Source organism: Amphiprion ocellaris, chromosome 15 (assembly GCF_022539595.1).
Source record: "Amphiprion ocellaris isolate individual 3 ecotype Okinawa chromosome 15, ASM2253959v1, whole genome shotgun sequence".
Classification (NCBI taxonomy): Eukaryota; Metazoa; Chordata; class Actinopteri; family Pomacentridae; genus Amphiprion; species Amphiprion ocellaris.
Genome location: NC_072780.1, coordinates 19,529,833 through 19,544,043, shown reverse-complemented (window position 1 = coordinate 19,544,043; position 14,211 = coordinate 19,529,833). Strand labels below are relative to the sequence as shown.

The following is a 14,211-nucleotide window of genomic DNA, read 5'->3' as shown; positions in this document are numbered from 1 at the left end:
AGATATTTTTGGCTTTATTGAGAGGACAGCAGTGAGAGAGAAAGAGAGGAAAATGAGGAGAAGAATCTGCAGCAATGGGCCATAGGCTGGATTCTAACCCATGACCGATGCGTCGGGGACTATAGCTCTGTTTATGTGTCACCCACACAACCTGTTGAGCTACCGGGGCGTCCCTTAAATGTGCATTTTTAATTTGTGCATACAAGCCTGAGTTGTTAGACAAGCAACGCTCAACATTTTCTCTTTCACTTCCATTTATTTGATGTTTAACTGGTGCTATTACATCATATCATTACTTTGCAAGGGAAAAATAACAACTGAAGAATTAGCATAACCAAAATTTTTTCTGTGTTTTCTGAAAATAAAACTGCAAAAAATCTGGATGGACCTTGACTCATTACAATGGACACTGTAGCTGATAACAAAGACACTTCATGATGGTTGTGTTTATATTTAAATAATGTATTTTTTTGTCAGAGCCCTAAGAAAAGCAAAGTGGAAACCCTCAGCAAAGGAAAATGTTTGTGGCAGATTTCTGGCACACTTTTGACTGATCTGCATCAAAAACATTAGTTTGCCAAACAAATGTTATTAGAGGGTTTGCCAATGTTGTCCACTAGTGGGTTTGAACCTGCTGGTCAGCTGTTTTCTATGTGCTTGCGTGGGTTTCCTCCAGGTGCTCCGGCTACCTCCTACAGTCTGAACATATGGTTTGGTAGTTGAATGGTGATTTTAAATTATCATTCTGAGCATCACTGCTAGTCTGTCGCTCTCTGTTGGCCCTGTGGTAGATTGGCGACCTGTCCGTGGTGTACCCAGTGTCTTGCCAAGTGTCCACTCTCCCTGTGACTCCCTGAGGGACAAAGTGGGCACAGCTAATGAATCGATTTATCATTTTTGAATCAGAGAGGTTTAGCTGCACAGAAATATTTGCAAGTGTGAATATATGGCAAACATGCTGCAAACAGTAAACATTGTAGCAAATGTACAGCAAATAAAAATAATTGTTTCCAATAAGTCAAATTTGAGCTTACAGAATATTTAATTTGTATCTTAAAATATGCATTTGCCACACGTGTGGCAGCATTGCCAAAATTTGAATACAACAGTTTCCCAGAAACCTTACATTTTTGTAAGAGAACATTAGCTCAGACTCAAAACAAAAATCTGCTGAAACTGCCCTGGACATAGGCAGCAATATTAGAGGCCTCAGCTCTCAAGGTAACAGCTAGTTGCATTTCTCAGGTCAGAATACAATGAACTGCCCATTTTGACAGAACTGCAGTCACAGTTTTAACGCTTTTCAAAAAGGTAATATTGGTAACAAACTAAATGACTGACATGGTATTCCATTCTTTTTTGTCCTGTCTTTCTGCTAAGCTAAGCTAAGCTAAACACATACAAACATAAGCTCTGTGCTTTAAGTAAATGGGAAGTTGTATTTGAAAATGATCAATCACGCTTCCTATTTATGTACTTGTGAGAGCGACAGAAAATGCTATCCCACTATAAAAAGCTAATCACCCATCCATTATCTGTACACGGCTTAATCCTCATTAGGGTCATGGGGGGCTGGAGTCTATCCCAGCTGACTTAGGGTGAAGGCAGGGGACACCCTGGACAGGTCACCAGTCTGTCGTAGGGTTACATATACAGACAAACAATCACACTTGCATTTACACCTACAGGCAATTTAGAATAACCAATTAACCTTACCATATTTTTGGACTGTGGGAAGAAGCCGGAGTACCCAGAGAAAGTCCATGCATGCACAGGGAGAAGTTGCAAACTCCATGCAGAAAGGTTCCAGGAAGGCCGGGACGTGAACCAGGGATTTTCTAGCTGCAAGGTGAAAGTGCTAACCCCCACGCCACTGTGCAGCCCAATCCAAAAACATGCTCGGGTTAATTGTTAATTCCAAATTGTCCATAGGTGTGAGTGTGAATGTGCCTGTTTGTCTCTATATGTAGCCCTGTGATAGACTGGTGACCTGTCCAGGGTGTCCCCTGTCAGCTGGGATAGACTCCACCCCCCCAGCAACCCTAATTAGGATTAAGCAGAGTATAGACAATGGATGGATGAACATTGCTAACTTTATATGTCTTATATGTTTTCTACTGTGACATTACACTTTCAGATGGAACATTATCCATAAATGTTCCTTAAACTCATGGTTTGCCTGTATTTAATAGCTGATATTTATTTGGAGAGGCAAATGTGGAGGGGTCGCTGGTTTTTACCCATTCAGTCTAAGACATAGACCGCATTAAAAAGAAGGATAACGACCAGCTCTGAAAAGTGAAGCCAATGTGGAAGCGTCTTGAAGTGCAATACCACAGAGTGCAGCCAGGTGTCGGCTCCAAAACCTTTTGGCACTCTTAACCTTCCTTTCAAAAGTCATCATGAAAAGTTAGGTAAACATTTCTTTTCCAATAGCATTATGATTTCATTTGTTGATTTCTCTCCTTCTGATCAGGGTTCTGGTGGTCCATCACCATGATTAAATAAAAAAATAAGGCCTAACAATGTGATGATTGGGGGCTTGTCTGACTGGATTTACATGTCAGGTGAGTAGTGAACATAGACGAGTCAGGCCAGTATAGGTGGCCCCATTGTCCACAGTAGACTCTGTTTTTTAGTTGTCCCGCCCCCTCATTCCATTCCAGATCTGCCCTCTTTTTCAAATATTGTCACATCTGGCTCCAAAAACTGCAACAAGGCCAGATAGAATGATCAAACTCAAGGGTTCAAAACAACATGTGGGTGACATTATAGTGGCTGTGGGAATTATATAGTTAACGTTAAAAATGTTCTCAGCTACATCCTCAAATGTGCCTGGCACAGAAACTCGTGGTTATGGATCAGTCATGCAGGCTTGCTTATGAACCAGCTGTTTATATAGTTAACAGTAAAATACTATATAGCCACCATAGAGGTCACAGCACTACAGTTGTCAGTTCAGCCACAAAATGACCACAACATTTAAGCTAAACTAACTTAAGGATCACTCATTACAAAATCACCTTTCTCAGTATAATAGCTTCTTCCCACCATTAACAGTATATATCATGGAATAAATTTTGAGCTCAGTAATTGAATGTTTCTTGCAGAAATGCACCCTGGGAGTTAACTGCCCATCTTTTTTTTGTACACAAGCTCATAACTTTGGTTAATGACTGAAATGAGAGAGTCCATCCTGATCCAAGTTGCAACATTTTTTATTCCTTTATTACCTTACTGTTTAGCTGATTGGCTAAAAGTGCTGTAGAAGTTGTGTACAGGTTAAGTGAGTTGGCTTTTGTAAAGCTTTCATGTATGTTCATTATACCACACAAGGATCATTTGTTAACAAATGATCCTCATTGGTCCACAAGGTTTTAATTGTCACCTCTCATGAAGTAAATTTACACTCATAGGAAAGCCAAAGAATTATGGCAAGCAAACCAAGTGTCAGTGGAGCACAGCTTGTTATTGTAGCTTTGTGACCAGAACACTCATTTACACATAAGTATCAAGCTGTACTCTGCCTTGGCAAATGTGACTCTAGGTCACAAGTGTACGAGTCATGGGGCTAACCTCGTGGATGAATAATCACAAACTGTTTTCTCTTTCCCTCTGTCTGCACTGTCTTTGCCTGCTCTCTCATTGAAAGCAGGAGTTCTCAATTATCCAGACTGGACACATGATCTCTGAGGCAGATCTCTGAGGAGGCCCAGCCACTGTATCAGGTTTCTCTTACAGCTCTCTCATAGGAACGTTGTGGTGTCGCTACACAAACAATTGATTCATGCAATATGATACAGTAGCAAATGCCTTATCCTTGACCTTCATATCTTTGTGTGTAGTAAACTGCAGAGTATCAGATGACTGTGAGGTTATTGATCCTTGATATCATATTATATAGCAGGGAAAGCAACTGCTGAGATCAATAAACCAATAACCCAAGATATGCACACAAGGAATATGAAAAATAAACAACATTATGTCTACAAAGATTCTGTGGCAAAGTCTAAATACAGTATTTTCAAGCCAAAGCACTCATAATGCTCCTAGCTAAAAGTGGTGAAGCACGTTCATTTAAAAACACAAGTGACATTTGCTTCAGAGAGATCTGTACAGGGCAAAGTGGTTCCTGTCATTTTAAATGGCTGTGCACCATAGGATCTGACATATCTTTTTGGGATGGAAAAAGTCATACCTGTGAGAAATGTCAGCATATCTGTGCAAGCTAAAGAAAGTTTGAATGCCGCAATGAGGAGTGTCACCATGCATTTCCTGCTTTGAATTAATGTGATACTCCGGCAGGAAATCAGCCTATCGTAGTTTATTTTAGATTCCTACATCTTCTAAAGTGGAGATCAAACGCCATGAGATCAATTAGGCTACGTAGCATGCAGGATGCATAAACAGCATGTCTGCCCGAGGCCCCTGAGGTAATGACAAGGCTTCCTTCATGTCAACACAACAGGCTAACACGCATTCTTCAGCTACACTGATGAGTACACATGATTATGAAATCCACATTTCATCACTCACTGGCTGCTTCTTTCCTATCCTGACGATAATTATTAAGGGAATTACATACAGCCGGCACATGTCATTAGGAGGCACCGTAAAGAAAAGAAGCAGGCGGAGGTGTTCACATGAAGGCCTATGGGCTTCTGCATCTTTTTAAGTGTTGGTAATAAAATGTAGTCGCCACCTCCTTAAGAACTCCTGGCCAATGGGAACCCACTGAACAAACCTTTATGTGTCCTCCAAAAATGCTTGAGCATCCCCTGCACCACTTCTCTCAGTCAGTCCTCAACATGTGCAGGTAGGACTGACTTCAGGGAGGGAATTTCATGTCTGTGGCTCCTTCTGCTCCTGCATCTCACAGCTGAGCGCCTCTTTGCCGAGCCCCGTCCGTCTCCCGTCACGGAGGGGAGTGAAACATGGCCTTCCTCAGCTCTGGTTTGAAGAGGTAAATATCTCATGTTGAGTTTCTGTCAGGGCTCTTCATCAGGGACTCTTCTCTCTGAGCTCTTTTGTCTAATTTCCATAATAATGAAGAGCCATTTCAATCTGACTAATAATCTATTTTTAATCTTCCTTTTGAGAGAGGAAACATCTACATTTCCCTCTGTCTCCTAACTCAGTGGCTTTATGGGTGCAATAAGATCTAGCTGAGCATAGATTAAAGACGCTGGCCCTTTGCCGTTTAATCTGACCCACACACGCAGCATTTTAAAGCTACATTGCAACAGAGTAAAAAGCTCTAAAGCTTCTACTCCTCAGCGCTTCACTGTTTCTATTCAGTTTGTCAAGAAAATGCCTGAATGAAAGAATTCTTATCTGACTAGTGCTTCCAGTGTCATCATCTCTAAAGACATTTTTTGCACATCTACAAAACTGCTCAGAGTCACTCACTTTTTCTGCAACAGTCAACTTGACCTTGACTATACTGTACCGACTATACACGACTGCTTCGTGATCAACTGCGATACATTTGGGGGTGATTAAGATAAATGGGAGAGCAAAAGTCATGCCAGGATTGTTGGCTCGCTCTCAGCATTCTGGGAGCCCAAAGTGGCATCACAACATGGGTGGCAGAGAGGGGAAAGTCCCATCAAATGCTGATGAATGTTAGGAATTAAAGCAGATGACATGTCATTACCTAATTGGCTTGACTGATTGGTTACATGACAGGATATTTACAGGAATATATGGGGAATTTTTTGGTCCTCTGATGTTAAATTTCCTTTTTTTTTGCTTTTGGTGGCACTAAATACGGCACCTGTGTGTAATGTGAGTAACCACAATTCTAACACAGAACCTTTATCTTGCAGGATGCACATTACACACATTTATACTTACAGTAAACACACCCCTGGTGCATGTTTCATGTTATAGGAAGCCCTGCCTGCAGCTCAAAAGCCTCCATTAGGAAAGCTGTCAACTTCATTGGTCTTCAGAAATTCAGTAATTGAGAAATTACTTACATTGATAACTTACCCCTAAGGATTTCTTTGCCTGCAATGCTTAAAAACAGCAATTGTCTTTGCAGGATTCTTGCTGTGCTAGCTTAACTGTGAGGACAGATATAACCTGAACAGAACTATATTAAGTGAGGCGTTTATTGATCTTTCTCTTCCCACCCTCTCCTCTTCAGTTGTTGTGTTCAGAACTATGAGAATAGCTGCAAACCCAAGACAAGTTTATTGTGCAATTACATAAAGAGCTATTTTAAGGAAGACAAAGCAAAAGTTAAATCACACTTTGCAGAAAATAGATTTGATTGGATTACTGTTACCAGTCATGAAAGAATTCTTGCTGAGAGTTAAATGAGAAGATCGATGACACTCTCATACAATATATCTGCCAGCAGCCAGTTTCACAAAGATAAACTTTCACTATGGCTTAGATCACTACATTTATATATTTAACATCTATCTGAAGCCTCATCAAGCTGAGAATCAAACTACAGATAGACATCTAAAGTCACCCATTTCACAAAACTGTCCAATATGTCCTAAAGTAGAATGAATTTGCTGTCAATTCTGAGGAAATTAAGAATTTCAAACTCAAACACATGATAGACTAAGCTGCTCTGTTACTTTGGTTTCTGGATGAATTCTGCAGAAAAAAGACATTTACTGGTAAATTTTTGCAAAGAAACACAATACAAAAAGAGAAAATATTTCCAATAATACGAAGCTTCAGTGTATCCATGTCTGGATTCACTTATCAGGGGGCCAGGGAGCTAAACTTTCATTTGGCCCCTATCGTGTCAATTTGATAAATGTCACATTGTACCATGTGAGTACAGGGTCCCTCTAAAAGGACAGTCACAAAATGATCTAATGCTGTCAACCCCTCCTTAGTTGATGTGTTGGATTCAAGCTCTTATTCAGTTAATGAAACTACCAGAAATGTGTCTTTTGGGACCTCGGAGGTCTGAGCCAGTTGCACACTTTGCATGGTTGATGAGTCAGCCTTGTGCAGACATGTGGCAGAGCTGAGATTGTTTGGCTTGTTTGGTAAGTAGTTCTAAAGGTTTGCAGTGCACCATATCCTCAGCAAAGCAATCTTGAAGACAAATGGTATTTGCATAGAGACAAGCCGGCAATGAGGGCAGAAATACTACACTATCTTACATGCTGGAAAAAGCTGTAGTTTGTCTCAGGACATGTCAAGAGCAGTGCACCAAAAATACCAGGATGTCCCTCTACAACTGGTTGCATTTTGTATGATGCATACAAGCAAGAATGTGCCACATGACAGGTGATATCACTCTTAAGACTGTGCAAAACATTCACAGGCATATATGCAATAAAAGAAAGAGGTGCTTGTACAAAAGATACAGAGCAACATAATCATTCATGTGAAGTCCTTATGGGCTTTTCTTGCTTAATGTCATTCTAAATTCACTCTCCTCTTGTTCTAGGCATCTCTAACTTCTTAGAAAAACATCTTTAGCGGTTACCATTCGCTAAATGCTTTGCTATGTTCAGTAGCCGGTTGCTAACTTTGTCAGTGTGAGGCAAGATATAGGTATCAGATTATTTGAAAAGGACTGTTATGTTTTTCCTACAAACAGCCTGCTGTGCTGCTGGAAATAATGTTGGCAGTATTGTGAGCCTTTTAAAGGAAAAAAAAAAACTGGTTTACCAGGTCCGAACAGCTAACGGGTTAGGTAACAGCTATCAGCAGCTTTATCATTACAAGTAACAGTTTAATGACAGGTAATCCATTCATTTTTTATATAAAGAATATGACAAAGCCATGATGATAACCAGTTTATCCGTGGTTTTAAACCTCAGATTTCTCCAAAATTGCTTTGAGTTGAACTTGAGTTCATCTGGTGGAAAGTGGATGAAAAAGTTCTTTCTGAAACAATAATTTTACCTCCAAGAGGCATTTACTGTCACATCACATTTACAGTATTGCTTTAAAAAAAAAATTCACTAGAATGCTAAGCAAACACAGTTTGAAGGAACGCTGTAAACTTTTCTTCTTTTCATGTGCCCAGGATGAGCACCAAGGTCGCCCACTAAGTGCTTCATGTCATCCCTGCAGCGTTTGATTGATTCAGACAAAAAAGAAACTGTCAAAGAGAATGAGACGCATGACTGAATACTGATTTTCTCCATCATTCCTGAACAGAAAGCAACTGTGCAGCCTATTGATGCCGGCGTACACCCCCGTCTGTGTGGCTCTTCTGTCCCTGGTCCTCGCTCCAGCTCTAGGACGTAAGTCACCCACAGCGCAGTGCACAATTATTGACATACCACAAAATCAGAGTACCTTATTTTGCATGGATGCTGCCATTACTGTGAGTCTGTTTGTCTTGTAAGCACTGACAAAGAGGGTAAATGTTAACGCCCACATGCTGACTGTTGCCTGGCCATTCTCTTTAATAGAACTCACAAAGCAAAGGCCAGAAATAGCAGACCCGCTGTGCTGGTCTGTGTCATAGGATTAAATCAGATTAAACGTCCCCTCTGATAATCACAACAAACCCATTCTCTGTTGTTGTTTGGGAAAGCAGCAAATCCGACATGAACGCACAGTGAGAGTCAGATACAGTAGGTGTGCTGCTTTGTGAAATTCGCCTCATTATCACGGTGCGCACATGCAAGTGCATGTGACATCTTAACTGTGGTTCATCTCCAGCTCGTTGCACTAATGACTGGCTTTCTGAGCGTAATGCCGCGGCAGGCAGTAACTTTAACAACTTGAGGCCCACATGCGCAGTCAGATAAGTGTTTAGCGGTGGTAAATATGGGATTATAAATACCGTCTCACCACTTTATCTCATTTCTCAGCAGTTTATGTGGGATGTGGGAACGGCCTCCAGATGTGTGGTGTTCGCGCTGCACATTGTAAATGAGCTGACTCAGGCTATTGACTGGGGAGCCCCTCTGGCTGTCACCATCCTTGTTTCATGAAGTTTTTTGGAAGGTTTCTCCCATTCACAACTTCAAAGAAGGACTTAAGAATAGCGCCCTCTTCTGACACATTCCAGAAACTGATTTTATCGTATGAAGTGGCGTTATCCGCTGTATGTTGTGTTCCTAGCATGAAGCAGCCTTGGAGGCCTTTATCTATCAAATAGAAACTTTGCTGAAGTCACACACAATTTATATTAATGTCACAAAGAAAAACCAGGCCAGTCTATGCTATGAACATAAACTTATGGATTTTTCAAGCATGTGTATAATATTAATGATGAAAGCAGAAATGCAATGGCAGTGTGACGTATGGCAGGTTGCAATTTTCATCAGAATAGGCTTTCATCTTGATGAATCACATGTACAATATGTTTCTGATGACATATGGCTCTCACTGTCTGCTGTATTTATCAACATTGTGTTTCTGGCTCTAATGACATATTTGGATCACAAGAGGTGTCTGAGAGCTCTGCTTTATAAATCTCAAACACTGGGCTGATTAGTCTGTGTTCATGCTTGGGGATGGATGATTATGTGGAACACTATAAGAGAGCCCTGCATTAAAAATGAACCAAAGTGCATTGTGGTGTTAATCTACCGTGACATAAAGACCTTGCTCTTTCCTTGTAGCTGTCTCTTAGAAGATGCCAACTGAATTAAACTGACCACTAATGTATTACATTTGTCCAGTTCAACAAAAAAAAATAGATAAAAACAAGCATAAAAAGATGATTGCGCTTTGTTTCGTCCTGTCAGAACTAGACCTGAACCGACTGGATGGCGATACCGTCTGCCCACCAATGAGAAGCGGACAAGATGACCTTCCAGGTAAAACACTCTTCGGGGGAACCTAGCGAGGTTGTAGTCACAGAAGAGTGAAAGCAGCAGCTGTAAAACCACAAGCTGAAGACTTCAAAATCTCTAAAGGAGAAAATAGAGTATCTGAAGGAAGGTGGTGAGTTTAATTAGTTGAACAGGGTGGGCCACCTAATGCCTCGAGGCTCCTTCAGATTTCAAATGAGCCAAATAAAATGTTCCACTTGAGTTTTACACAACACTACTCAGAACAGTCTGAACTCAGCAAGATTGTAATTGCTCACCACTGCTCTGTTCGGTCCTTTAACACATCTGTGCACATTCTGCTCTGTGGTTGGATTAAGTCATGCCTGCACCTTTTTTGTTTGTTGTTGTAAAGAAAAAAAGTTCTTATTTCACATGGAAGCCATTATGAGTTGTTGTCTTCCTTATTTCATTATCTCAACATAGACTACCATAAATATCCTATAACCACAGAAATAACCAAACAAATAATTATTTCCCTAATTTCACTTATATTAAGGAAACTATACTGACAGTTTAGTTGAGAAGTATAAACTAATTGAAATAACTTTTTAAAATCTTCAAAATAGCTTTCAAAAGACAATCAGAAAACAAAAATTTGAGAAAATTATTTTCCATAATGTGTAAATTAATTAACAACATCAATTTTATTATTGTTTTATTTCATCATTATAAATGTATTATGTATAGAAATAACATTATTGTACATGCCAGTGGTATTACTCAGATTCTTTCTTGAACTGAGACTATTGCTCAGATTTTTTATATTCATTAGTACTGTTATTAGAACCTATACTGTAGTACTTTTTAATTGTGCAGCTGTGTTAATGCCACAGATTGTTGTCTTGTCACATCATTTTTACATTATCCCACACAGGTTTTGATCTGATCACCCAGTTCCAGCTGGACGTGATTCCCCTGAAAGGTGTGAGGAAGGTGGACGGCTCCACACCCCTCCAGGTGGCCTACCGCCTCGACAGGGAGGCCAACTTCCAAATTCCAACCATGTAAGTACAGTAAAAGAAAACAGATAAAAACACACACAAATGTCAAGCAGCAGCAGCAGCAGTGGTCTGCTCACACAGGTGTTGCATTATTACAGGTCCGGCACAGATGTTACTGTGTGGTGAGCAGCATATAATTGGTGGAAGAAAAACATGTCTGGACCTATTTGGCATTTCTTTTAGACACAAAGGCAGAGGAGAAATATTTAGTGTGTGTGTGTGTGTGTGTTTGAATCGGATTGGAAAAGCACCTTGGACTCTGTTTGAAGCCTTTTTTGTATTTCCAGGAAATGTAAAGAGCCATATTTCACCATGCCTTTTTAGGAATGATTTATCTTGAGTTTGGTATAAACATATAATAGCATGTGCTGACAGCAGCACTGGTTTCCTGTCAAGATTTTCCCTGGTTTGTAATTAAAGGTTATCAGTACCAACCTGGTGGGTTTAACTCCACTTAGGAGCCCAGGGGCAAAAACATTCTCTGGGCCTGAGAAACCCGACCACCATCATTACTGTGGAATCCTTGATAGGCTAAATTTAATTTTTGTATGTATTTAAAAGATATATACACTATTGTTCAAAAGTTTGGGATCACCGAGACAATTTCATGTCTTCCATGAAAACTCACACTTTCATATATGTGCTAACATAATTTCTTCTTTTTCTATGTAGATATTCCATTAAAAAGCAGCTGTTTCCAGCTAGAATAGTCATTTACCACATTAACAATGTCTAAACTGCATTTCTGATTAATTTAATGTTATCTTCATTGAAAAAAACTGCTTTTCTTTCAAAAATAAGGACATTTCTATGCGCCTCAGAACTTTTGAACGGTAGTGTAAATGCCATATATTTGTTAAAGATACATTAAAAACATTAAATTTAAAACATTAAATACAACATATTAATTTATGTCAATTTCAGTACTCAATAATTATTTAAATGAATACTCAATTCAAAGAGGAGGTCAGGATTTGATTTTGTAACACTCTCATAAAGTTTGATGACTTGTAGAAACTACACTTGAAAAAATCTGTCCAAAACTACTGGATCCTACATTAGTAACCTAAAACGTGTCTGCCTAGTACAGACTTATAGTTTGTCTCCAGCCGCTGATTAAACACCTAAAAACTCATTTCTGTGCATCAAAGTTACATATTTATAAGTTTTCCTTCTGGCCTTATAATTATTTAAATGTAACTGTTCATTGTTGCCTCATTCCTCCGACCCTTTCCCAGTCACTGCAGTTTGAGCACACAGGCTTACCTACTGCTCTCAAGCACTATAAATTCACTCAATACTACACAACTTGAAGCTGCAGACATTTTCAACTGTACATGTTTAAACAAAATGATACCAGAAGTCCCACCCTGCAAGTTGACATGATTGGTTCCTTTGTTTTCTTATATATAAAACCTCACAAGTCTAAATCTGTGTTTTTGAGCTCAGTAAACTGCAGTTTCAAGGTAGAAATGCTCAGTCATGGCATTGACTGCTTATATGCATGATGTGTCTGTTAGCATCCAAAACACATCATATGGATGTTAAAAAGGTTTTAAAACAAAAGATTTTCACAGGAGAGTCTCTTTGAAAAAGAGGTGACTCTAAAGGCAAGTTCAGAATTGTCTTTTTACTATAATTTATAAGCGGATTCACAGGCATTTATTTGAATTGATTTGCTTTCTGTTTTGGAATGTCCATGTAATTCTATGAAATTCTAAATCCTGTTAAACTGCCACAAAGCGCATGGAATATTTTATCCCCCTCCTTGCAATGTAAAGCTAATCCTGTCCACATGGGACTATAGTTGACCTGTGGATGTCAGCTCTGGGGCTGGTTTGCACAGCATCCCAGTGATCAAAATGCTTTTTATCCCATCCTTAAAACCTTTGAAAGGTGAGGTGTTAGGTACATCATTTCCAATATGTGGTTTCAGGACAGAGTGTGCAGGTTAAAGATTTCACTAACGTTATATAAGCAGAGACATCCCCTGGTGTTTCCCAGTGTGCCTGCTCCAGTCTGTTTTGGCTAATCTTTTCCTGCAGGCCAGCTCTCCTTAGAAGCTGTTATGCAACTCGCTGGCACCCTGCATCTACGCCACTCAGGCCTGTCACACTGGATGTAAATACGTGTTTATTCCCCCTACAAGTCCAGTGGCACAGACTGAGCTTTGAAGTCCTCCCTTGCTTTGGCTGCACTCCCTCTCTTTGCTTCTGCAGGGCAAAAACGGCACATACTTTACTTTCTCACCTCAGGCGAAGCTTAAGAGAGAGGTCTTCGTTTGTTTTATTGGGTTACAGGAAACTCCTTTTTTCATTGCCTCACCTTGATCGTTTACAAGACGTCAGAAAAAGTCCGGCTGCAGCGCCCATCTATGAATGCACCAACTACTGAGAATCTGGCTTGTTAAAAGACACAGAAAGCACCAGACTGTGGATGCTAACCAGTGCTGCATGTTGTAACTGAACCACTGATTTATGCACTTCGACAGCCTCTCTCACAGCGTCTCATTTGTGATATAATAGCATGCCTTTAAACCTATCTTTGTTCTTTGAAGCATATAGCTTTAATTTGAATCAATAAAGCAGCCATGACAAGCCTTTGAGTTATTTTCATCCAAATCTCGCACTTGATTTTACGATAGTTTTGCAGGATACTGTTTATTTTGTGACCATGAATTAACATTGACATTAAAGATATTTTGAGAGTTATAACATGTCTGGGTGTGAGACATCTTTGAGTGTTTCATTTGATCATTTTGAGTTTGATGAATCTGATTATTCAGTTGATTACAACCTCTGTTCCTTGCCTTCCCCCAGGCTGAACTTTCCTCGCGGCTTCCCTGACGAGTACTCCTTCATGGCGACTTTCCGCATGATCAAGAACACAGTGAACAAGGTATGGAACGTCTGGCAAATAGTGGACGAAGACGGCTACAAACAGGCCGGACTGAGGCTGAACGGAGACCAACAGGCTCTTGAGTACTTCCTGATGGGTGCAGATGGAAACCTGCAGACCGTCACCTTCCCCGGCCTTTCTGTGCTCTTCAACACCAAGTGGCACAAGGTGATGATTGGCGTGGAGCGCGACCAGGTCACGCTGTACGTGGACTGTCAGCCCGTGGATAAGAAACCCATCAAGGGCAAAGGACCCATCAACACGGAGGGAGACACTCTTATTGGCAGACTGGATGCTGATCCCGACGCCTCCGTGGTGGTAAGCAAAGATGGAGAATTGCCTGCTGCATTTAATAATGTTCACCGACTCTGCTTACAAGCATTGTCAGGAAAATGGTGCTCTCTGCGAATAAACACATTCAGGTTTATGTGTGTGCTGAGCTCTGCTATAATTCTAAAGTGCTGCTGTCACAGCAAAGCTGCTCAGCTGGGTTCCAGTGGGGGGGGGAGAAAAAACTTAATCCCTGCAGAAAATTA

General features: G+C 40.3%; 1 protein-coding gene across 3 annotated transcripts in view; it reads left to right on the top strand.

Annotated features, from left to right (window-relative positions):
- The first annotated feature begins 4,770 nt into the window (after positions 1-4,770).
- The window catches only part of LOC111565485 (collagen alpha-1(IX) chain), a 30,101-nt gene continuing 20,660 nt past the window's right edge, over positions 4,771-14,211 (top strand). For all 3 annotated transcript variants that reach the window (XM_035946101.2, XM_035946102.2, XM_023265573.3), the window contains exons 1-5: positions 4,771-4,963; positions 8,146-8,231; positions 9,690-9,761; positions 10,651-10,780; positions 13,597-13,993. In XM_035946101.2, coding sequence (XP_035801994.1) covers positions 4,935-4,963; positions 8,146-8,231; positions 9,690-9,761; positions 10,651-10,780; positions 13,597-13,993 — 714 coding nt within the window. In that variant the 5' untranslated portion in view covers positions 4,771-4,934. The remainder of the gene's footprint in view (positions 4,964-8,145; positions 8,232-9,689; positions 9,762-10,650; positions 10,781-13,596; positions 13,994-14,211) is intronic.